At 32.6% G+C, this 24,755-nt stretch overlaps 2 protein-coding genes and 1 long non-coding RNA gene across 10 annotated transcripts; 2 read left to right on the top strand and 1 right to left on the bottom strand.

The window, feature by feature from the left end:
• Positions 1–1,140: 1,140 nt before the first annotated feature.
• Hipk (Homeodomain interacting protein kinase) lies at positions 1,141–10,859 on the top strand. 5 transcript variants are annotated; one of them, XM_015934924.3, is made up of 6 exons: positions 1,141–2,476; positions 2,728–3,132; positions 3,840–5,231; positions 10,085–10,169; positions 10,247–10,358; positions 10,439–10,859. In XM_015934924.3, the coding sequence occupies exons 1-4, from the start codon at positions 1,231–1,233 to the stop codon at positions 10,114–10,116; spliced, it is 3,075 nt and encodes a 1,024-aa protein (XP_015790410.1). In that variant the 5' UTR covers positions 1,141–1,230; the 3' UTR covers positions 10,117–10,169; positions 10,247–10,358; positions 10,439–10,859. The 5 variants fall into 5 exon arrangements, with proteins under 5 accessions (XP_015790410.1, XP_089122783.1, XP_025017643.1 ...); XM_089266657.1 differs by having other exon boundaries at positions 10,445–10,584; XM_025161875.2 differs by having other exon boundaries at positions 10,085–10,358; positions 10,445–10,859.
• Mmp1 (Matrix metalloproteinase 1) lies at positions 6,784–22,941 on the bottom strand. 3 transcript variants are annotated; one of them, XM_015934927.2, is made up of 8 exons: positions 22,704–22,941; positions 15,951–16,068; positions 15,542–15,652; positions 11,201–11,979; positions 10,431–10,572; positions 10,122–10,303; positions 9,269–9,623; positions 6,784–7,783 (listed from the first exon to the last, which is right to left on the bottom strand). In XM_015934927.2, coding segments are annotated over exons 1-8 (1,803 nt in total). In that variant the 5' UTR covers positions 22,818–22,941; the 3' UTR covers positions 6,784–7,781. The 3 variants fall into 3 exon arrangements, with proteins under 3 accessions (XP_015790413.1, XP_025017644.1, XP_025017645.1); XM_025161876.2 differs by lacking the exon at positions 6,784–7,783 and having other exon boundaries at positions 9,076–9,623; XM_025161877.2 differs by lacking the exons at positions 6,784–7,783; positions 22,704–22,941 and adding an exon at positions 16,146–16,257 and having other exon boundaries at positions 9,076–9,623.
• LOC112539401 (uncharacterized) lies at positions 20,513–24,463 on the top strand. 2 transcript variants are annotated; one of them, XR_016198095.1, is made up of 7 exons: positions 20,513–20,881; positions 20,979–21,395; positions 21,592–22,029; positions 22,633–22,767; positions 22,938–23,233; positions 23,299–23,774; positions 23,863–24,463. It is a non-coding gene; the product is annotated as an uncharacterized LOC112539401 (long non-coding RNA). The 2 variants fall into 2 exon arrangements; XR_016198094.1 differs by having other exon boundaries at positions 20,523–20,881; positions 23,299–23,414.
• Positions 24,464–24,755: the final 292 nt, after the last annotated feature.

Genomic DNA, 24,755 nt, shown 5'->3' with positions numbered 1-24,755 from the left:
TCATTATTGTTGGCTTAATGGTGATTTAGGAAGGAAAGAAGAGGAAAAAAAATTAAACTGAAAAGGAATGAAAAAAATGAATCTTTTTCATGATTCGCAATTGAGTTTGAATATAATCGTTTTGTTACTCTTGTTGTATGAATCCACTTGGTTGCTTTACTTTTAAAACAGTTGTCTCCATTATCATCTCATTTCAAGATAATAGTTTAAATGTTGACGGTAATAAACTATTATATTAACCGAATTTATGACAATTAAGAAATGATTAACGTAATGTGCCAACTAAATTAAGGTTATTAACCAATGTTTACATCTCAATGGTAACCATATTGCTTATTGGTCAACCAGTTGACATTTTACTTGAACCCAATTTTCAATTTACAGGTTTTTTTGTTGTTTTGGTTCATCGTTTCTCGGATTTCATTATAATGCATCATGATTGTGATTATTCAGAGTAACACCTATGATTTGGATTTATTTTTTGTCATTTGTATTTAATCAACTTAGTAGCTCAAGTTGTATACACCCTCATTTAAAAGTAAAATTGATCGACGGTTTTTTGTTTCTTGTAATCAAATCTTTATGCTTAAAGACGCCAACATCTGCTTTGTGGCAACTGGCTGACTTTGATTAATTTCAGACAAATTATCAGGGTCTATTGCATAAAAATATTGGATTAAACTCACATATTGAATGGCCTTAAAGGTTGATTGTCATTTTGATAATTTAGTCCATTATTTTTCACCATTCATTATCCAAAAAAACCTACTATAGCTTTAAATTGCTAAATTTAATCAATCCATTTAGGTAAAGTTAATAAGGTATTGGTTTGTTTTAAAATTGTACATTTACCTACTTGAATTATCAATTATAACTGTTTTTGACTATTCAAAAGATGCCTCAGTGCTAGAAAAAAAATAAATTTAAAGGTTTAATTATGATATGAAAGTAAATTGTTTGATTAAAGGTTAATCAAGAAGTTTAGATTGCTATCTTTACTTGACGTTAGATGGCGGTGGCTTTTGTACTTGGGAGTTTAAAAGGATCCGGATTTGTTACCGAGTTAAAGAGTACAGTCTCGGTTACTGGATACGGTAAGCGTTGAAAAGGCCACACCTCTGAAAAGAGTGAAAAACAGTTGGTTGTTTGGGTTGAGAGAATCGAGATAGGATACATTTGTGACTTCTATATGCTTTTTCACCCTAACATCCTTAAAAAAGTGAAATAAATATGCCACCAGCAAATTCAACTAAATCAACTAATTCTAATAGTGAAGGTGATTATCAACTTGTACAGCATGAAGTCCTCTATTCCAATTACAATCAGTATGAAGTTCTGGATTTTCTTGGCCGTGGTACCTTTGGTCAAGTGGTTAAGTGCTGGAAAAAGGGAACAAATGAAATTGTGGCAATCAAAATCCTTAAAAATCATCCATCTTATGTTCGCCAAGGCCAAATTGAGGTCTCTATACTTCAAAGGCTATCTGCTGAATCATCGGATGATTTTAATTTTGTCCGAGCCTATGAGTGTTTCAACCATAAAAATCATACCTGCCTGGTGTTTGAGATGTTAGAACAAAATTTATATGATTTCCTTAAAAAGAATAATTTTCAACCTCTTCCTCTTAAATTTATCCGTCCCATTCTACAACAAGTTTTAACAGCTCTCCTCAAATTGAAACAACTGGGCCTAATCCATGCTGATCTGAAACCAGAAAATATAATGTTAGTTGATCCAGAGAGATATCCATTCAGAGTTAAAGTGATTGATTTTGGATCAGCCAGCCATGTTTCCAAAGCTGTTTGTTCTACATATCTACAGTCCCGTTATTATAGAGCACCCGAAATTATATTGGGATTACCTTTTTGTGAAGCAATTGATATGTGGTCTCTTGGTTGTGTAGTAGCTGAATTATTTCTTGGATGGCCTCTTTATCCAGGGGCATCTGAATATGATCAGATACGTTATATTTCACAAACCCAGAGTCTACCTGCAGATCATATGTTAAATGAAGCAACCAAAACAACCCGATTTTTTCACCGTGAAACAAACTCAAGTTATCCCTATTGGAGATTAAAAACACCAGAAGAACATGAAAGTGAGACTAACATTAAATCCAAAGAAGCCCGTAAATATATATTTAATTGTCTTGATGATATGGCTCAAGTGAACGTTCCAGATTTAGAGGGTACCGAATTGTTGGCCGAAAAGGCTGACCGTCGTGAATTTATTGATTTATTGAAAAGGATGTTAACATTGGACCAAGATCGTCGAATCACACCGGGTGAAGCTTTAAATCACAATTTCGTTGCCCTTTTCCATTTACACGAGTATGCACATTGTCAAAATGTTAAAGCCTCGGTTCAAATGATGCAAGTTGTCCGTTCCTCTCGTAATCCTTTGAGAAATTCAAGTAACAACAATCTTAATTCAGTGACCAGTGAAGCTAATAGCTATGTGCCCTCAAACGATCACGGTAAGTGTTCAAAAGGCCACACCTCTGACAAGACTGAAAATCAGTTGATTGTTTGGGTTTTGTTGATTACTATCTCGGTTATATAATAGTGAATACACTCAGGCTTCGCCTTGTGCATCTAACTATCCCTTTTTATTCATTCTTTCACTAAGACAATGACTTTTTAAATTTATCCTTTTAAAGAATTTTGAATTGATTTTTTTTCACTTTCTAATATTGTCATCTTATTCATTGTTATTTGCATTATTTAGCAACCAACTTTTACCATCAAGTTGCAGCTCCTAGGATTGCTGCTGCTACATCAAGCTCGGTACGAGCGGCTCAATTCCGTGCAGTAGCAGCTCACCAGGCTGCTGCTGTTGATCCGTTTCAGACCGCCCTTTGTGTCCCATCAATCCTTTGCCCTCCTGGTGCCCATCAAACTGGACCCTCAGCTCAAGTGCCTCCTAATCCTTATCAAAACCTTAATTCTCCGGCTAAACATGTTGTACCCATGGTTGCGGCCGCTCAAACTCAGGGAACAGTCCAATTCCAACCTAGTCTGATTACGGCACAGTCCTATGTTCCAGTTTCAGCTGTTGCCGTTCAATGGCCTCCACCACAGCCACCAGCACCCGTTGTTACAGGGTCAAATAATCGTCAACAAATCTTTGTTGGTATGTTACCCATTAACCATTGTCCAATTGACTCTCCATATCAAAATGGCTTTCTCTTTTACTTCAACATCTCTTATTGCACATTATTTTGTCTAAAAATTTTCATTTCTTATTGAACATTTTCTCAACCCAAAGGAAATGAAAGCTTGCGGCTAAACCAAATAGTTTTAGGGCTTGTTCTTTCTCTCTATTTTCTTTTCGCATCCTCCCCTCGCTCTCCTCTCCTCTCTTTTTTGGTCTTTTACTCTCTTTTTTCCTTGCGTCCTTAACACCTTGTTATACCCATCATATTTCAAGGCGAAACTCTTGAGTTTAAATACACAAAGAATGCCTGTCATAAAGAGGTCGGTATAAGCATAAATGGTGATTAACTTGACTCTCTAAGGAATTACCCGGAACCATATATTCATATATAAATATACATGTACCTAGCAGGAAACAGCAGCAGCATTACTTATAAGGGTTTAAATTTTTCTTCAATCTCTATTTTCCATTCTCTCTTTTTGTTCTTTATCTTTCTTTTCTTTCTCTCTATTTTTCTTCCCTTTGAATTGAAAATTTTCTTACAAGGTATCCTTTTAAAACTTAAACCTATTTTCTTCCCTTGGACATTCCCTTCTCTCTCTTTCTTGTACTCTAATGTATTTTTGATCCTTTTCAATATTTATTCATCTTATTTTTTGTTTCGTCTCCTTTTGTCTTTATAGGTCCAACATTACCACCATGGCAACAATTCCCGGCTGCAGCTCAACGAGCTGCTTTAGCAGCAATTCAATCACAGCAACAACAACAAAGTGTTCTAGCTGACGAAGCTTGGTCTAAATCTTTTGTCTTTGAAAGAGCTATGCTTCAAGCTGCTGCACCTGATGCATCAGCTATCATACCTATGGCTGAATTAGCAGCATCTACTAACGCAAGTGGTCAACAAGCGGCTGAACAAGCTTATTATGATCATCTTACTCGAGGTGCTGCAGCAGCTGCGGCTGCTGTGGCTGGTGATAGAGGAGGCCTTATTTCAGGTGGACAACAATTACCTGGATCATGGGGAATGGTTCCAGTTTCAGGGCCGGCTCAGCCAGCTCATCAATCTTCAATTCAACATCACCCGACTCATCATTTTCGTCAACCTTTACCAGCTCATGGAGCAACATTGTTAGCTGCTATTCCAAGTTCACAGCGGCGCCAAACAATTGCCAATTCTGCTGCGGCCGCAGCAATGGCCATGGCTGCTTATGCTGGTTCATCAAGCAGTTGTTATAATGTCAGTGCAGCTGGCGGTGGTAATAACAATGGTAATGGTAATTCTGGTGGTCCTGGTGGTATGTCTAGTAGCTCATCTATGAGCAATCTGAATAATTTAAATCATCATTTAAATAGCAGTTTATCCAATTCTGCAAGTAACAGTCACCATCATCTTAATCATTTAAATCACCATCATGGAGGTGTTGGTAATAACTCTATCGGATCAAATAATAGTAATAATGGAAATAATTCTAGCAATCTTAACAGTAACATTAACAATAGCCACAGGCCTTCTCGGACCAAAGAATATTCAAGTAGCCAGTTATCTCCCGTAAAAAAGAGAGTTAAAGAGTCATCTCCACCAAAATGGAATTATGATCCAATAATAATGTCTGGCTCATCATCTAGGCAATATCTTGAATCAGGCTACGCTTCAGTTTTAGTTAACAGTCCAAGCATCAATTTTGACTCGGATGAGCCTCACAGGCCAACTAAAAGTGTGGTGATAATGAAAAGCAGTGGTTCAAGTAATAGCAATGGTAGCAGTAATGCTAATTTATCAAATATGAAATTCCAAGTCCATCAACAAACAAACTCACAACATCTTCATTCACAACAACAGCAACAGCAACAGCAACCACAGCAACAACAACCACCTCCACAGCACGCTCATCAGCAGCAACAACAGGCTTTACAACATCAGCAACAACAACAAACATCCCAACAATCCCATCAACAGATTCAATCCCTTCATCATCATCACCATCTTCATCATCAACCAGCACCCGCTCACCATTCAATTCCTTCGGCAAAGTTGACCTTAACATCATCAGATTTAAGGGATGCTAAGAAACAAGGTAACCTTCAAACAATAACACTAGAGGATACACCAAGTCCTGCTGTCAGTGTAATAACCATTTCAGATTCTTCAGAAGAAGAAGAAGATTCCACTAATAGCAGATCTAACAATCTATCTACAACAACAACAGCAACAGCCTCATCAGCAATCACCTCCGCAACCACAACAAACACTCTTAATCAACATCTTCATCTTCACAATAACCATAACCATCTTCATAACCATCTTCATACAATTAACAACAGTCGAACGTTACATCCAGCACCTACTTGGTGAAAACTCAAAAAAAAACATAAACAAAAAAAGCTATATTCACCCAAATTCACACACACAAATAAAACACATCATCACCTAAAAAATCACAATATATTACCTGTCACAACCAAAAACCAACACCACCACCACCACCGTCACCACCAAAACAAACATCATCATCATAATCTTTGTCATCCGTTATATTATTATTATTCGAGTTATACTACGCGGCTTGTGACCATCATTAGCTGCACCATCATCAAGCCTGTCGTTACACTCAACGAAGAAAAATTTAGCAAAAAAAAATTATAAAAACAGATAAAAATGATAAAAAATATGATTTTTTGTCAATTATATATTTAAAAATGTTCATCGCTGGAGGATACGCATTATATGTAAATGTTGTATTACTGCGTCGAAAGTATGTGTGATTAATAAACGAGGCAAAAAGCCGAGTGTTTAATCACACATAGTTGAGACAAAGTGGTATAACTTGCTTATACAAGTTATTGTATGCGGCTCATATACTGCGCTCTTTTCAATGGCAGTATAAGTTGTATAAATACATGATATATATACATATTATCGCTTAAGGATTGCATTTTATTCCTCTCTTGATTCATCTCTCTTCTCAATCTCTTTCTCTCTCTCTTTTTCTTCCTCTCTCATCCTCTCTTCTCTTCCCTCTCTTTGCCTCGCCTTTGTAAATATATGTAAATTGTTGACAGGAAGAAAGTTGAACCTGTCTTTGATGGTAGTGATGATATATTAATAATAATAACTAACATTATTAAAAATACTGATGATGATGGTGATTAAAAGCAGCATTGCCAGTCTTTTTTATGTATACGGTTTCCTGATGAAACATTATTATTTCAAAGCCTATTTCTTGATTCATGATCACGCAATAAACTTAGACTTACTGTTTCACCTTGAGTAGGATAAGATATATTTTCAAATATGGATCTAAATGAGTAAAAACAGGGAAAATTATACTTATATTTATGTTTGTATTTTGATAATGATTAGTTGATTGTTTTAAGGTAAATATGATGAGTTAAAACAAAAAGCAACTATTGAAATTGAATGGCAACATTGAGCTAGATTGAAAAACGAAATGAAAGAAAGGTTGAAAGTAATCAAATGGGGAATCAACTAAATAACTGTTGACAATTTATAAAAACCTCTTCTGTTCTTTTATATTTTTCCTTCTTTCTCTACTTGATTAACCTTTTTGATTGTGATCATTTCATGTTAAATGATTACCGAATGAAAATTGATTATACTTTGATGTGTAATTGTTGAGTGTTTGTCTTTTTAATGATGTCAAATTAATTTTACTCTTCATTGAGTTATCAGAGGGGAAAAGAGTTTCAGTTGATTACAATTATTTGTTTCTACTGTTGACAATTATAATTATTGTTTTTTGTTTTTTTTTGAATATCAAAATATGGTATATAAATAGCGTTTTATAAAATGAAATTGTTTTGAAATTCATATTTATATATATTAAGATGAGGAGAGGACAAAATGGCCAATCAAAATTGAAATAATGATGATTTTAACCATTTTGGCTGAGTTTGATTTATAAAAAATTCAAGAAAAGGTCAATTGAATGAGATCGTTTGGAAGATGAACAAAATTGGAAAGAATGATGATTAAGCGATGATTAGTTTATGTTTAGTATATTATAACGATGATCCAGAAGAGGATAATCAAGACGATGAGACTTGTGTCGCCATAATCGATTGGAACCAACAAAAGCAGTACATCAAATGGATCCAATGAATGAGGAAAATTAAAGATGATTTAAAGTGACTTGGAATCTGAGCTGTTCTGAGTTTGTAATTAATCCTAGTGAGTCTATCATGAGTGATTTAACCTTCTGCCAACCCAAATTAAACACCATTTGCATCAAGGAAAATGGAATGAGTCGAGGCGTTGAATGGTTCAATGGTTTAATCTGGTTAACCTTCCTATAATTGTTTAGTGACGATTGGTGGTTCAAAGTGTCCATGGAAAGCCAAAGATTAATCAACAATTACAATGAAGATGACGATGATGATGATGATTAGCGTAATGATGTTGACGGGATGAAATGGGTTCCAATCAATGTAATACAAGGGAAGGAAGAAATGGCGTTTCATCAGTGACTCTGGTTACTCTTGTTTTTGCATTAATTGTGATGATGCTTCAGTTGTTAACAAAATTAATTTTTGATTACATTGGCATATCAATTTATTGGCCCTAGTTAATCATATTAATTTGGCTTTGATTGTATATTTATCTTTCTCTCTATTAAAAGGAAAGGAAAGAATGAGGTTAATTTATCTGATTGATTTAGGAAATTTTTCACAATTTAACCCTTCAAGCCTTTTTAATCACTATCATTATCAAAATATTATATACTTTTATTTTGATTTACTAAATTATCTGTCACAACATCCTAACTCTTTCTCTTCCTCTCTCTTGCTCTTTCTCTCTCTCTTCCAGTCTTGTGTTAATCTAGCAATTAATTTTGATTATATAAGTTTAACACAAACTGGATTTTAATTGAATCTGTTGCCTTTTGTGTAATATTACTCTTTGTTGGAAAAGTGATTAACTGACGCCAATATCCGTTCAATCTGATTGTGTGTGTGGCATGTATAATTGTTATTAATGAATTTACCTTTTTCTTTGACTGTATACAGACAAAAAAGGGTTGCTAATTGTAATTGTAATTGATGCTATTACAATTTACTTGAATCATTTTTCATCATTGTCAAGGTAACATTGAGAGTTCAAGTGAACTACAATTCAGTGTTGTTTGTTTGAATTAATGTGCAGATATTTTAGTGAAATATTTTTTTACGGCAACAGATTCAATTGTATGTAAAATTGGTTAGAAAGGATTTACTCATCTAAAAATCAGTCGACAATCTAATGATACTTAGCAAAGTAACAAACCTGAGGTTATTGATTTTGACTGTGAGCATGATGATGATGTGAAAGTAATAATTGGTTCCATTGACTTTTAATGGGCTATAATGATTACTATCAGACATCCTCATCATCATCATCTTCATCATTATCCTGAATCCTTAATTTTTTGGTATTAATGTGTTTATGTTTATGTTTTGGATATTTTAAAAATGTCAATGATTAATTAAAGATAGAATATGAAATGAGAATTAAATAAATAAATTAAATAGCATTCATTAATAATAAATAGAGAAATGATTTCCCTTATTTTGTTGATCGCTAAAAGCTGGGTTGCAATGAGATCGCAACATTTGATTAGATTGTCGACTGTTTGAGGATGACAAGGAGATAATCAAGGTTGTTAAATAAATTATATTTGACTTGTTAAAAGCTGGTCTGTAATTGTTAGTCTGATTCATGTCAATCAGTTTTAAATTGTCAACAAACATGAGCAAGCAAAGGAGAGGAAAAGGACAAAATTTTGTTTATCCTGTTAACCCAATCAAAACAAGGATGAAAGGAGAGCACTTTTGGGATCGCAATTGTGTTAGTTGAGCAAATTAACTGTTGATTAAATGTTGATCGGCCAATGGATGGGTTTGATTGTTTGAAGAGAGAAAGAGAAATTTGTTTCATTGTTATTTGATTGTTAATTTTTGTCCCTCAATGGAATGGATTTTCATTTAATTGTTGCTGTTATTTGTTTGCTTTCCTATTGAGTGTTACTATTACTTTAAAGTGTATTTTGTTTGATGAGTTAATTTGAGATGACCGTTAACATCAGGCATAAGGCCATTAGTATCATGTTAGTCTTACAGATTATCGCATGACTGTAAACAGCGGCAGCAAGATCACGATGATCAAATCGACCGTGCATAGTCCATTCCTTATTTTGTTCATCTGAAAGACTTGAATCTCGGTTTGAACCAGAAGAAGATGAGGATGAACTTGAGGTTGATCGGGTTGAACCAGCGTTTGATTTAGATATGGAAGATGAAGCAGCTGATGACTCTATATCGTCCATTGTATTTGACATTAAAGCTCCAATAAATTTTGACCTGCTCTGACCCGAAACTAGACTACCACGGAAAGGTGAATTGGCTGCTGATTTACAATCAAACCACCAAACCGAGGTTTGTCGAGGGAAAGGAGGTTTAGCTGAACTGTCAACCTAAATATGAGAAAAATAAAACACCAATTAGACAACAGAATCAAAACAATTCAATTTGAGTGCAATCAATGAGTAAATCACAAGGGATAGATTCATTTTTCCCATTGACTAAACCATTACTCTGTAAGATTCAACTAAACTGTCTAACGATTCTGTAGGAAAACAATAATATTATTGAAGGATGGGATGGATGCTTGTAATTAGGCTTGTATTTTCTTAGGCCTTCTTGTATTTACTAACATTCATGATTCCTATTCATCTATTAATGAACAATCAATCGATTTAACATGTTGTATTGATTGACTTATTGATTTTAGAATCGCTAAATAATAAGAGGATCAATTGATGTGATCAACTCTTATTAATGTCCTGAAATGATCCAATAGATGAGATTGTAAATGAATATCAAAGGTTTCAGTGAATAATGATGATTTTGTTTTTCTATCCCTTTTGATCTTTAGTTGAAAGCGAATCGAGTGAGGAAAGTGATTAACCAACCTCAAAGTCATTGTCATTAAATCGATAATAATTGGTTCCTTTGAAGAAGTATGTTAATCCATTTTCCCATTTAAAGGCAGCGTCAATGCTACTTGGTAATCCGACCCAATTTTTAATTGGTTTAGGATATCGGCTGCTAACTGGTGGATCATTTTTACTATCAAATCGCCAATATAGTTTATCTTGAATAGTAAAGAGATAATCAAAGAATTAGTAAAATTTGTAATCAGATTTAAGGTGAGATTCGTAAAATTTTCAACAGTTTTTGGTCAAAAATGTTTCGTCAATTGCTTATGTAATACTGGTTACCTTTAAAGAAATAGGTTTTTCCGTTTCCACTCCATACAAATGCTGTATCGATGTTGTTAGGTATACCAGCGAACCCAAGTGAAATGTTTTTAGGATAACCAGTGTCCATTTTACGATTATGGAAACGCCAATATTGATGTCCCTAAAAAACAAGTCAAGACAAGATGAGAAAAAGCAAGAATTAAAAATGACATCAACCTGGGAAAATTCTGGTTAATACTAGTTGTCATTGCATGAAAATTTACATAAAAATTCATCTTTTTATCATAATTGATTTTGTAATTATTTTGAGATGAATAATTTTAATTTTTTAATCAAATTTAACTTATTTGAAAATCCCTCTCTTTTAAGATGTCCTGTAAAAAGGGTTGGGTAACTGCAATTGTAATTATATTGTAAAAAAATTGAATATTTTTCTTTACAAATCAATCAATTTTTTGTATTAATTTCTAATATTTAGTTGACAATTCCAAGTTTTCTGAAAAATATATTTCAATGGCGAAAAATTTGCCATCAACTAACTGTCTCGTAAGTACTCTGATTGTACCATTAATTTAATTTGTTTTGTTTTTGCTTTTTGACTGCTCTAAGTACTAAAATAAACTATGAATTATGATTGCTCTAATGAGGAATTTTTAAACCTAATTTCAGTTGAACTCTAACACTAGGTTTTGACCTGATGTTTCAACCTGATCTTTGATCTCATTCCGTTGTTTTTTCTTCTGTTTCTCTTCAATCTAGTATTCTAAGTTGGCTGGCTTGAAATTTACCTTAAAGATGAAAGTTTTTCCATCAGCCCAAGTGAGAGCAGCATCAATATCACCAGGTAATCCATCCCAATCATCGGAGATTCTTCTTGGATAACCATCAGCTAATCCATTTGTCTCTACTTTCCAGTAATGTTTACCTTTGAAGACATAAGTTGTACCATCAGCAATACGGGTAACAGCATCGATTCGTCCATCTTGACACAAATCTGGAGCATCAGAAATATCAGGCTCTGGAGTTGAACCGGGAAAACTAGCTGGAGGAGAGTATGGAGTTTCTTTTGGTGGTGTAGTCGTATGTGGTTCAGTTCTTGGTCCGTAAAGTGATTGAATACCCAATACATCGTCTTTGGATAATCTGAAATTTGGCTTGTATCTTTGGTAAAATGGAGCCATCAATGATTCCCGAGTGGAACTGTGACCTAAGCCTAAAGAATGTCCTAATTCATGAGCTGCAACTTGAAATAGATTGGTTCCAGTATACGAATCAATGGTCCAGTATTCTTCATCGTCAAAATGAGCATCACCTCCATATTGTGGGAAATATGCATGAGCTAATGTATTTCCTGGACCATCGAAAGGATCTCCATCACCATGTTCACCAACCACAAATTTTATGTCAATGTGGACTCTTCCATCCTTTTTAGGAATAAAATTCAATGGTGTCACTTCAGACCAAACTTGGAAAGCACGAGCAATTTCCGCATCGATTTGACTTTTCTTCACTTTTCTTGGATACTTGGATATTCTATAAGTTAAATCAGTTCTCCGCCATTTGCTTCCTGATGATTTCAGAATTTACATGAAATGGAAAAAAGGAGGCAAAATTAAAACCAATCCAGAATAAGATAATTAATGAGGATGGTGTTTCTTCCAAAGGCAATTAGACAAGAGAAATCAAAATGAATGTTTCTGTTATAAATTTTACAAATTCATGAGATCAGTCCATAGAAAAATAACGAATGGCTGAAGTTTTGGAAATAGTCTGGAGATTTCCAATAAGCTAATAAACAATCATTACAAAATGTAACGAAATTTAGTAAGTAATTTCCATGTCCAAATTTCTCAACCTTAAGTAATTTACTTTACATTATTCAAAATGAACTGATATTTTTTTCATTTTGCAGAACCTCATAAAGATTTTTATAATAACTCAAAGTCGTCGATTCATAATTCATTATCCCTCTGCACCAATTAAGTTGTCAGGATGACATTGCTGTTAATAAATCTTAGTGATCTTGGTGTAGTTGAAAATCACAAGATTTCAAAAGACATCGCAATTAGAGGCTGAATATGAAGCTGGGTCATTTAAGGTGGTTAATATAAATTTGTAATATGGAAGTGATTGAACTGGACAATACAATCACCTAGCAAGTCACGATATTGAATTACCTTATCTGAATACAGTCTGCTATTACCCCCAGAATTGTGATTATGAAAGAAAATGATTCACACATGAAATGAAAAAAACTAGTCATTTCTTGACGCTTATCATCACCATCTATCAATTCATTATTGGCAATCAAACAAGCAACGGCTTCTTCATTATCAAGATAACATACTCTTAATGAACAAGTTGAATCCTAATGTTTCCGGTTGATGAACTTGACTGGCAATGAATTTTTCACCATTCTTATAATACCTTTCCAGACGACAATATTAATTTTTAATATCCAGTGACATTGCAATCAATCAATCTTTTGAACAAACTTAATTGTTGCTCAAATAAGCATCTTTTGATTTCAATCTGTCCGAAGACAATCTCTTGATCATAAACTGTATTTCCTTACTTTTTTAACCAACTAACTGTTGATAATCACGTACCAATCAGGTATAATATTTCAATATTTTAACTGCCAAATCAGACAATATTGATTTAGTTGATGACTTTGATTTGATTCCCTAAAGCAATTGTACTATGAATGAAGATGTTATCCAAATTCAAGTTAAAATGTTGAAAAGTTCATTGATTTAGGCAGAAAAATTGAGTTGATTTTTTTCTTCTTCACTCAACTTACATCAAATTTCATCTAAATTGATAAATGTTAAAATTAACAGAAAATTGTTCTGCTCATCAAAATTTAGATTCATTGAGATATAATCAGTGAAATAGTGCGTCGAACCTTCAACTAAATCTTTCAATCTTGAAATACAATCTTGTAAAACCGTTTCCAATGAACAGGTTCATCTTTGTTTTAAATTGTGTTTATTTTTAGGATCATGTTTTTAACTCTATGTAAGTATTTCAATTTCAAAGTCTCAACTGATTACTCAGACTCAAGTAATCTTCATTTTTTTTCTCAACAAATTATTGAAAATATGAACAAGTTGACGTTAAGTTTGAGTCTAAAGTAAACTAATGTGTAAAGTTGAAAGGTAAAAGCCTTTCCATTTAGTTGAGGTTCAACATTTGAAGAGGCTACGAATCTTGCAGGCTCATAGAGACATATAAAGGAATGATGATGAGATGATAATCTTTGTTATCTCATGTTAAAAGGTGAGTCAAGTCAAGTCAATAACTTTCAACAGACTGGGATGAAAAACTGAGATGATCTCACTTGAAAGATACTTCCGATTATTCAGTTAACATACAATATAACCTGAAAGTGAGGCAAACACAAAAAAGCACAAGCTAACAGAGGGTTGAAATTGAATTGGAAAACTCAGTTTAAGCCTAATTCAAGTCTAGATGAAACTAAATGTCAATGGTGACAAGGATGAGAACAAGTAAAATGATGATAATAATGATTTTAAGCCTTGAGCTGAAACTGACTTTTACTGGCATCTTCAAACCTTCTTACCTCTCTACTATTATCATCATTACCATGTTAATTTAGCAAAACAACTCTCATAAGTAGTTGACTAATCTAGAGTTACCATTGACAAATCACTATGAATGCAATGTTTTAACACCATTGGAATGGTTAATTAAATTTAATTTTCCCACAACAGGACAATTAAGATGACCAAGAATGAGCAAGTCAACATTGAAAAACCTTCATTGAATGTTTCTTTTTTTTCTGGCTTCTCCATTCACCAAGAAACATCCACCTTAATCATTCATCTAAAATCATCTAAATAACCATAATAACGATTACCAGATTTCATCTGATAATCAATTGGAAACACTAAACTCAGTGATAACCATTACGTCTTTGGCTTTTCACATTTTCACTCTTCATGCATAAAATGTGTGATTAAATCCGAGTTATTTGAAACCATTGAATTTTCCATCAATCAACTAATCTAATCATTTAAGCAAATTATTGAAATAAACACTTTTCAATTGAAAAAATCATACAATTGGACAGCAATTGAATGTAGCTAAAGTTGATGCTCCATAAGACCAAAAAACACAATCAATTTTTGCCATCAGTTTAAAGCAAATTGGTTCAAAATGATAGTAATTTACAGCATTTAGGGTTTAAGTCAACAATTGATTGAGAAATAAAACCTAAATTTGATCATATGTTTTTTAATCAAATAAAACCTTGACGTTAATTTTACATTGTGAATCACAATATTTAAAGTTGACTTTGCTTTAAATCAACAGTTTCTGTGTTGCAAAAGTCTTTTCAATCCATTGCTGTTAAACCAACCGTACAGGCTAATGATTAGTTCAATCGAGTGATTTCAATAAACACTGATTGATAATTGTATATGATTAGTGGAAATTTTAATAATGAAAAACTGTTGAAACATTATGATTGGAAAAATTCATTTCATCAAAATTTCCAAGCGTTCCAACAATAACTCAAATGATAATACTCTTGCAATTGCCTTTCACATCATTGATTTTGAAATGACGATGATAATCATGATAATGTTGATACTGTTTACATTGGCACATGGAACAAGGTTAGAGATTGTTGAGTGATGACAATTCATGGATTCAAATGAAATGTGAATGAAGAGTAATATCATCTATTAAAAACTCTTTTATTTCTTGATCTGGTTCAAGAGAAATCTATTTTTTTGGTTCTCCTCTTCATCTTTATATCAACAAGACCTTTCCTATTATCTTGTGAATATCATGCGATCTCATTTCAACCTCTACCTTCATGGCTCTTCCTCTCTTGATTATCTTTCATTAGCACTCTTTGTGTAAAAATGGCATAACACAGTAAACATTGAAAAGGTTTTATGTTTGATATTTCACTTTCACGGTTTCAAACTCTATTCAAAATGTTACACTTTGAACAATTAGCCAGCTTTTTCGTTGTAACTCTCAATTTTTGATTGAATTTCAATTGATTGTTCAACGGAAAGACTAACAACAGGAGTAGCGAAACAGAAACACCATTGAGATGAACCAACAAACAGTCAAAGAGGCACACTTTTTACCTTGTAAAGCATATCGTTTACGTCTTCTTGCATGTTCAACTTGACCATTGTGATCTTTATTGCCACATCGAGGTGTATTCATCATTAATATTGTCTCCTCGTCCAAGATACCTGTAATCAATAATAAGAGCAACATTGGAAAATTGCAATTGCCATAGACTTTGAACCATTAAAGGAAAACAAAATGGACAATTCAACTTCGTAACCCTTTTGATTCACCAAAGGTTAACCTTACCGTAACCAGATCTAAACTATAATTTAATCATTCACATGTAACAAAATTTTGAATCAATGTATTTTTGCATGCTTCGTAATTAGAAGCATTGTTTCTTGGTAAATTAGATTCATGGTTTGGTAAGCTTCTGATTGTAAATTAAAATTCTTCAGACTTTTCAATTAGGTAACTTACCTGTTTCATTTATTCCGGAAAATCTTTGAAAATCCTTTATTGCATCTTGATATTTGTCTATAGCAATTAAATTAGCAGCTCCAGATTCATTCATGTAACCAAAACGTTGTAAATATATCTGTTCAAAAGAAGAGGAAAAAATTAATGTTAGAAAAATGATTGAAGACATTGAATTTTGAATAAGATTTAAGTTACTTCAGATTGATGTGTTCATTCAATTGTTACAATGAATTGATTCAAGTTTAATTTGGCAATCAATTGTAACAATCCATGTGAAAACAAATGTTTATTGAAACAAGAATTAGCTGGATGGTTAAGTGTAAATTGTAACCACTATGATTAGCCATTCAAATTTAATCACAAGATTTTAACATAATGAGCATTTTCTTGGTAATTTACTTTTCATTTGAAAATTAACAAGGACATTGATGAAGTGAAAACAATTTTTGAATAACATTAGGGTTGCTTTTTGGTTCCTAAAAACTCCACAGAATATGTTTCTCTTTATCATTTGTAACATTAATTCACACTGATAACGTTGATGGACTAATGAGAATGGCAATAATAAAAAAATAACAATAATGATGATAAATATAAGCCATCAACATTAGAAAAATTATTAACAAAAAATGCAAAGTTAATGATTTTAATCCTGTTTATAATCCATAGCCAGAGGGAAAAAGGGTTTCCAGCCATCAACTAATTACTTTAAACAATGAACTATTTATAAAGCCATATCTTTCAAACTATTCACAGTAAATAGCAATAGTGAGTCTTGATAATTAAAATGAAGATACATCAGTTTTAATCCAAAAGCCATCATTGTCATCAAGTAATATAAATTCAATTAGCTTGGCCATTCTTTCCGAATATCTTGTCGAATTGTAAATTTGATTGAATATCGTTGTCCAACAATTTATCCTGTGCTGTGCAATTGAGAATGTGTATAAATAGATAGAAATTAAATCCTAGATCCTTGGTTTATGTTTCTTGGTAGAATAACTGGTTTTAACTGTTAAATCAAACAGTAAGGTGAGTACACCATTCTTTGGGTAAGTGGCCATAAATTTTGGTTGGATGGAGATAAACATTATCCATTTTCCTCTGGATTATCTAAGAAATCAAGTATAATTTCAAATTGTTGTTTTACTTCTGGCTTTCTTAACCACAGACAATTGTTTGATCAAGGATATCTCATCATCTTGGTTATTAACATGGCTGATGCCCTGTGAAGGTCAATGAAAGTAAAAAAACAGGCAATATTTGAAAAGATTAGAGAATGTAAACTGGCCAGCCCAGTTCTCGATGATGTTCAAGATGATGATTATTATGCACAGACGATCAAGATGAAGTTGGTGTGAACACATGGGATTATCATCGATTTGTTTTGCCTTGTAAGCCATGGTCTATTGGGAAGATTCCTTGAGATATTTCTTTACCATTATTAATGCAAATACATTTCTAGTTGATTACCAGGTTTCGTAAACTTGTGTAACGGCCATTTAACATAATATTAAGTTAATGGTGATGATGAATCATTGATTATCCTCGATTGCCAAATGGTTAGATCAGCAAATTTGTCCAATCATACAATGTTCAATCCAAACGATGGTGATTGCAACAGCATTAAAGGTTCTAGATAACAAAAATAGGAACATGGTAACCAACATGTAATCAAAGTACGTTCCTTTGGATACTCATCACCAATATGAAGATTGAAAAGCTCAACAATAATCAAGAAAAAAAATAAAGTTGACATCACCAGCAATCAGAACCATTACAATTAAAACAATTAGTAAAGGGCAACATGGATGCCAAGTGAGACGAAGTAAGTTTGTTGCCCGCGTAAAATTAATCACATGTTAGGGGTCATGTAATCATTAAGTTCTGTGACAATTATTTATGAATAATAATTGAACAAAGAAATTGAATCATGATGATAAAATAGGAAGTAAAGAAAGGGTGAAACAAAGAAAGGTCTATTGACATGTAAAAATTGAATAGCAAAAGGTTGAAATACAAGATTCAACTAAATTTTGAAACACGAGATTGAGGTGGGAAACATTCAGAATCAATGTTGTTCATCAATTTTCAACCTTGCTAACTCTTCATTTTACCTGTTATTGGTCTCATCAGTATCACTATGTCACCCAGGGCTAGCATTAATAACAAGACAAAGGTCAGATTAGATTAGATAACATCGTTGGTGTAAACAAAATACAAGCTTCCTGATTCCAGGTTAACCATTTTTACTTTTTACCAAACCTTCTTTAGTTCAAGTTAATTTGTTTCTCATTCAGTCTGACCTTGATCTTGATCTTTCAGGTTTTTTTCATCATTCATTTACTTTCTCCCTCTCTTTCCTCATCATCTTCCTTGAACAAACTTAGGTGTTGTTAGTTCATCTGAGTTAATATTAACTGAGAAACATGAAATCAATGTTTGTGTAGGTTGAAAACACGGAAATGTTTACCAACATTGTTAATACAAAACCAACGGTAAACCTTCAAATTTTATCAGGCAAAATAATTACTCGGTCATCTTGACAATCATTTAACAATCAACCTCAAAATCAGTTCAATACTATTCTCAGCAATTTAATAATAAATAGTAAATCATAAAATCTAATTCCTTCTCAATCAATTCACTATTAACATGTTGTTTCTGGCTAACCTTTAGTCTAACCTTTAAAACCATTGATTTGTCTTATAACAACATTAATCAGTTTATTGTCAATGTTTTATTCAATGTTAAATTTTCATTATTACAAAATTATATTTTAAAATTGAATTTTACGATAATTTCAGGACATTAACCATGAAAAATTGAACCAATCAATTTGTTATTAAATTTACCATTGTTTTATACTCATTCGTAAGGTTAAACTCTGCTGGTGGTTGACCATTTGATCAACCAGTTAAATTAGATTGCCATTTAAACCATTAAAAAATTAATTTCAAAGGTTTAAATCCAAGGGTTAATCAAATTACTTTATGTCTTGAGTCTGTCAGCAATAACTGTAAATTGTAACTAAACGGGTTAATATTGAAGACTGCATTGAGAGGACAATTACCTTATTGAATAATAAGAATAGACGCTTTAGATATGATCTCATGTTGTTTTATATCACACTATTTAGATGCAACATGTTTATTATCATGCAACAATTTGCTAGTTGTTTCATCCTCCCATTTATTCATCATCATTTCAGTCATCACCTTCAATCATTGATGAGGTCAAAACTCGGAAACAGAGATCTGTTCATTCAACTTGAACCTTTTACAGACAGTTTTCAAATCAATGTATCAATTGTTGGGTAAAATATTTAAGGAAATTAAGGATCACAATTAAGGAAGATTCAGATCAACTGAAGGTGATGAACAATAGACAAAATCCCAAAAAACCAGAATTTAACCAGAAATTTGAATGCAACTCTATTTTGCCAGTCTCATTCAATCCTAACAGATGAAAATAAATTCAAGTTCATCTAGTTTTATTAAAATAATGCTTGTCCCACATTTGAATCAATTAATAAAATCTGATTGTTCTTTTATGAAAAGTCGAGATATTATTCAATAGATTGACATTGATTTACATTTCATTCATCAATTGATCATCAAATTGGTTAATTTTGGGTTAAAATTTACCAATGGCAGCTCTAAATTGGTTGGTTTTTTTAAGCGACTAAACAAGACTTTGGTTTACCCAAAATTTATCTGGTTTCTGATCAGATTTATAAGACTGTTTTTGTCCTCTTAAATGGTGAGCAAATGGCTATCTTTGGATTGTCTATTAATTGTTAAATTAAACGGTATAAGGTTGATGAATAGTTACAAACAATTGCTGGTTTAATAGTGAGGTAAGAAAAGAGTTAAATTTTTTATTTTCAATGCCATCAAGTATGATAAGTTAGCCAAGAAAATAATGAATGAAAGAAAAGGTACTTTCTGTGAGTTCAAGGTCAGTTCTGGATAGAAAATTTTATCTGAAAATTGTTAGTATTATCACCATAATCAGATGAAATCAATTGATAATTGATAAGAGATGTCCTTAAGCAAAACAAAATCTCCAGCTTTTTCTATGGGAGTAAAGTGAAACTGTTGAGCGTTGAGATATTAACAGTTATAGCTTGATAAAAATGTAAATAATGTCTAAATTACAAATGGACTGGACAATCCAAGGTTAACAACAAGTTTAATAATGGGTTTAAATCAACATTATTTTGGTTAAACACAATAAATAAAATAAGTAGTTGAACAATAATAATCAAAATCTGTGAATTTTTCCACATCCATTCACGGGTGAAAAGTGATACAAATGAAATCACTCAATAACTTTAGGTTAACAACCTTATAAACAATAAACACCGAGTTAACCGTAATCTAAAGATGAACGAAGCCCCTGTTGAATATTAGGCCTAAATCACTAAATAAAAGTAAATTATTTGATTAAAACTAGATCATCTTTTTAGCAGATCAACAAATCAAACAAACTTTATCGTATCAAGTCAGACGTTTATCCCTTTGCGCAAGCTCATGCAACACATGGATTTATAACTCTTTGTCTTTTATAATTTGATTAATATTCAGTTTATAATCCTGTGATTGGTTTTATTTAATTTGTTTTGATTCTATCAATGTTCAACCAACAATTCATTTCAATGTGAAAAGCCCAGATCGATAACTTGTCAAGTTATCGAATGGAAAAAATTGAAGATAAAACCTTGACCTCAAACAACGGAAATTATTTTCATTAACAATCGACCGGTTATTAAGCTTGGGCTTTACTTTCATCCAACGGTACTTACACCCTGAAGATGATAATCATTAACAGTACAAGTGTTATTATCTCATGTAGCGGTTCTTTCAAGAGCTTAGTGAAATAGTCTTCTCAGTGAGAGTTTATTGGCTTCGAAAGGGTTCCTTGTTGAGGTCAATCATCTTTTTCAATACACCTACGGATTCCAAACCCTTTACTTGTCTCTCTTTCTCTTTCTCTCTAATCATTCTCCTTTTTCTTTCTTTTTAGGTTGATGCTCTTTTTAAGAATTTACTCATCAATTTGTTTCTCTTTCCTGATCATCATAATCAACCTTTCGCTCACTCTCTTCCTCTTCTTCCTGGGAATAATTCTATTATCAAGATTTAAGAACCTGGTCAATATTATTCAGAAAATATGATGAATTCAAAAATTTTTCACCATCAGATAAGTGATCAATTGGATATTATTTGATTGTTTAAATTTACTTGCTATTTCGTCTAACCTGTTCCTGGATTTTAAAAATGCTTTTCCTGGAGATGATGAGCATGATGAGTGGATGAATGAAATGAAAGTGAAGTGAAATGATCTCAACATGATCTTTACAAAACTTGAAACTACAAAATGCTGATAATGATAATAGCGACGGTAAACTAGGAAAAGAAACAAAAGGTTGCTGATCTTGTTGTAAGTTTACTATCAAAATCAAAACACTTTTCATTATCAGTATTAGCATTGTTTATCATTGTTCTTGTTATATCCTTTTTACACTTTCTCTATCACTCTCTCACTCTCTTTTTCTCTTCCTCTTTCCATCCTCATCATCTTATTACATATTAGCGCACAAATATTAATAGTATTTACCTTTCTTTACTTTCTTTAGCCTCAATGTGATGAAAAAAAAATAAAAGTTAAGGCCTTACAACCAAAGCAAACAAGTTACTCATTAACTTAACCTGTTCATTGGTCTGCTTTCTTTGCAATGGATAATTCCTTCACAACAAGAAGCTCTTCCTTAATTCTTCCTGATGAGTTATCAACACTTCCTGATAAACTGAACAAGACTGAGTTAACTGATTAACGCCCTTGCCCCAATTGACGATAAACCATCAACATGGTAACCTGGCTAATATCCCTGGCGATTTGAGGCTTATTTCAGGAAACGTTATTTATATTATCAGATTTGTAACAAAAAATGGATTGCAAGGCACAAGTTCAAATGAATAATGACCAGGAAAAGAAGCTAAAGATCAAATATTTGGCTTTACTGGTTAAATTTATTCACCATGCAACTCAGATTTAATTTTACACACTTTCAGAGGTAAGGAATCCAAGATGTCTATTTCGCACCCAATTCGTACAAATTGGTTTGAATATGGAAATGAGTTGACTTTTATTGTGAATAACAGATGCAGATATCAAATTAAATTTGATTTCATCGCTGTTATAATTTTTTTTGTAAATTTAATTTGTTAATCGATCAGTTGCTGGTTAGTTTAACGTTTAATTGTTTTCAATCATCCTTTTAGTTGAAGTTGACGAACGGCTTAAAAAAAGTCACACTAATTTCCCTTGAATGAATTATCATTATTGCTATTATTATTGTTATTATTATTAGCACTATTATAATTATATATAACCTTCATCAAGGACAATGATGTAAAAAATGAATTAATGTAATAGTCAAAAGTTTCAACGCCATTAACAGAGACCATAGAAATGTTAAAATCTGGTTGACACAGAATTTAGAGGTCAATTGGCTGTGATTTTAAATAACAGAACCGATCTATTTCAATCAACTGGTAAACATTTTGCATCAGCAAAACAAAGAGTCAAATGATGTTAAATTCAATGAATTTTAAAATGGAATACTCATTCATGAAAGAAATATTAATTTCAGTTTTCTCTTTTTTTTCATTCACAGAAAACTTTTCAAAGTGAAGTAACTTCAAGTCAAGTTTTAAATTGGTGAGAAAATTAAAGGAAATTTCTTACCATGGCATTGATGTCGTTGGTAATTGGGCTTGGTTCACCTGAGATAATTTGACAAACCAATAGAGTAAGCAGTATTTTACATATGAGGCTGATTTGATTTATGTCCATGGTCATCAACTAGATTTTGTCAATGGGACGATCAAAAAGGAAGGATGAAGGATAATGGTGTTAATAGAAAGAAATGTGGCAGTTAATCTTTTTTTCGTTTCTTCTTTACTTCTTCTTCTTCTTCAGAAAGTCAAAGCAAAGTAGGAAACAATGAGGAGGATTGAGATGTTGGTAGCGTTGTGTGGTGATTAGCGAATCCAACTGGATAAGATTTCTCTTTAACCATCCAAGAAATGTCCTTTTTCAAGTCAAGTTAATTGTCGTACTTGTTTTATAATGGTTGGCCGAAGAAACTGCAAACAAATTTACTGCCAATGGCATTGACTATATTTTGGTTTTGCGTTTAGCTCGTTTCAACGTTAAACAAACGAAAAATAATAGCAAATTAAATAAGATAGTTTCACAATTGAACAAAAAGAAAGGTAAGTAGTGGAAAAACTTTTATTTACTATCAATTAATCAACTTTATATCTTTTTCTTGCAACAGGTACTTGCATAACATGAACAGAAATGGAAATACAGATCACAAAATACGGATGATGAATAAGGATGAAAAATGATATTGAAAATAAATAAGTGTACGGTATATATAGAGGTATTAAGGTACTACTGAGTTATCATCACTTTTGTTGGCCCTTTTTTTACCTGCAATGAAAATCATGAGGGAGACATGAACAAAAAAACAACACAGTGGCAAGCAAGTAGGGAAAAAGTGAAGAGGGAGACAGAGAGTTGCGGAGAGCCTGAGAGAGAAAGAGGGAAATGTTGTGTTTGTGAGGGAAAGAGAGGGAAAGAGAAGAGAGCTGAGGATATAAGTGTGTGAATAATAGTGGAAGTGAGGGATGGACTCAGAATGGAGCTCAGATAAATTTTAAGTGATGAAGATAAAAGTAGACAGAGAAACTCTTCTTTCCTTCCTTTGCTTTTTACTTTTTTATGTTATTTTTTGAGGCGGACTTAAAGGTAAAACAATTTTAGATGAAATAAAAATCTGAATTGAGCCGATGATGAATTTGAATACTTTTCTCAATCTCTTTTTTTTCACTTTCAGAATCCAAGTGTCTTCTTCTCGAACTGTTTCGCTCAATATTTACCAAATGTTGACGTGCTCGGAATGCGGCAAGATGGGCATATTGCACTGGTGCTGGTATGCTTATTGTTCGAGTGCATTTAGCATAGATGTGGCAAAGGTTGAAAGTCAAACGATAAAGTTCATCCAATGAAAATTGATTCTCATTAACCAAAATATAATAATGGCTTGGTTTTGATGTTCCCTGTTGGACAAAAAAAGTTAATTATGAGACAAATATCTTTCATTGGCTATTAATTTACTTACCACTGAACTGGATTGACTACAAAGGAAAAAATCAGATCCATTGTTTGTGCTGACAATTTTATTAGTAACCAAAGTGCCAGATGGGACATTTTTCGCTCTACCTTCACAATCATCTGCATTTTCTGGTTTGATTCGAGTGTGGTGACGCTTCTGGACAACAATGAATGTTATTTTGGGTCGATATGGTTTTCTCAACTTGTATTTTGCTGTGATTCGTTCAAAAGCATCATCCATCGTTGAAATCTCCTTCTCAATTACCGTTGCAAATTGACCTGCAAAATAATAAAATTAGAAAAAAAAGTTGGTTCTTCGTTAATTCCTACTCTATTATTTACTTCATTTTGAATGTAAAATACTTCAATATGCAAAACCCTAAACTATTATCTTTTGTGAACTTTTCTCAAAGAGCATTCAGCTCAAAGAACTAGTCAACCCGGAAGCGCTGTGTATCTCTCCTGCTTACCTCATTCAGTTATAGTTACAAAACAAGACAATGTAATATTTTAGATAAATTTTTTAATAAATAGCAAAGAAAATTTATTTTAAAAAGGTCAAGCAACTACCGTATTTGCGAACTTAATGTCACAGTGCTTCAAAATGTGCTCGCT

This window comes from Tetranychus urticae, chromosome 1, assembly GCF_039701765.1.
Source record: "Tetranychus urticae isolate SD_2017Ah chromosome 1, NJAU_TeUrti_SD_1.0, whole genome shotgun sequence".
Lineage (NCBI taxonomy): Eukaryota > Metazoa > Arthropoda > Arachnida > Trombidiformes > Tetranychidae > Tetranychus > Tetranychus urticae.
The sequence above is the reverse complement of the archived record's forward strand: the minus strand, read 5'-3'. Positions and strand labels throughout refer to the sequence as shown.

Bases quoted from the DNA above. Each gene is read 5' to 3' on its own strand.
- Mmp1 (XM_025161876.2), bottom strand. From the start codon at position 22,817: ATGACCATGGACATAAATCAAATCAGCCTCATATGTAAAATACTGCTT. The intron at 11,980-15,541 runs GTAAAAAGTGTG...TGAAATCATCAG, and splicing joins TAAACGATATGCTTTACAAG to GAAGCAAATGGCGGAGAACT. The intron at 9,624-10,121 runs GTTGGTTAATCA...TCTCATATTTAG, and splicing joins TTAATGACAATGACTTTGAG to GTTGACAGTTCAGCTAAACC.
- Hipk (XM_015934923.3), top strand. From the start codon at position 1,231: ATGCCACCAGCAAATTCAACTAAATCAACTAATTCTAATAGTGAAGGT. The intron at 2,477-2,727 runs GTAAGTGTTCAA...TGCATTATTTAG, and splicing joins TGTGCCCTCAAACGATCACG to CAACCAACTTTTACCATCAA. The intron at 3,133-3,839 runs GTATGTTACCCA...TTGTCTTTATAG, and splicing joins TCGTCAACAAATCTTTGTTG to GTCCAACATTACCACCATGG.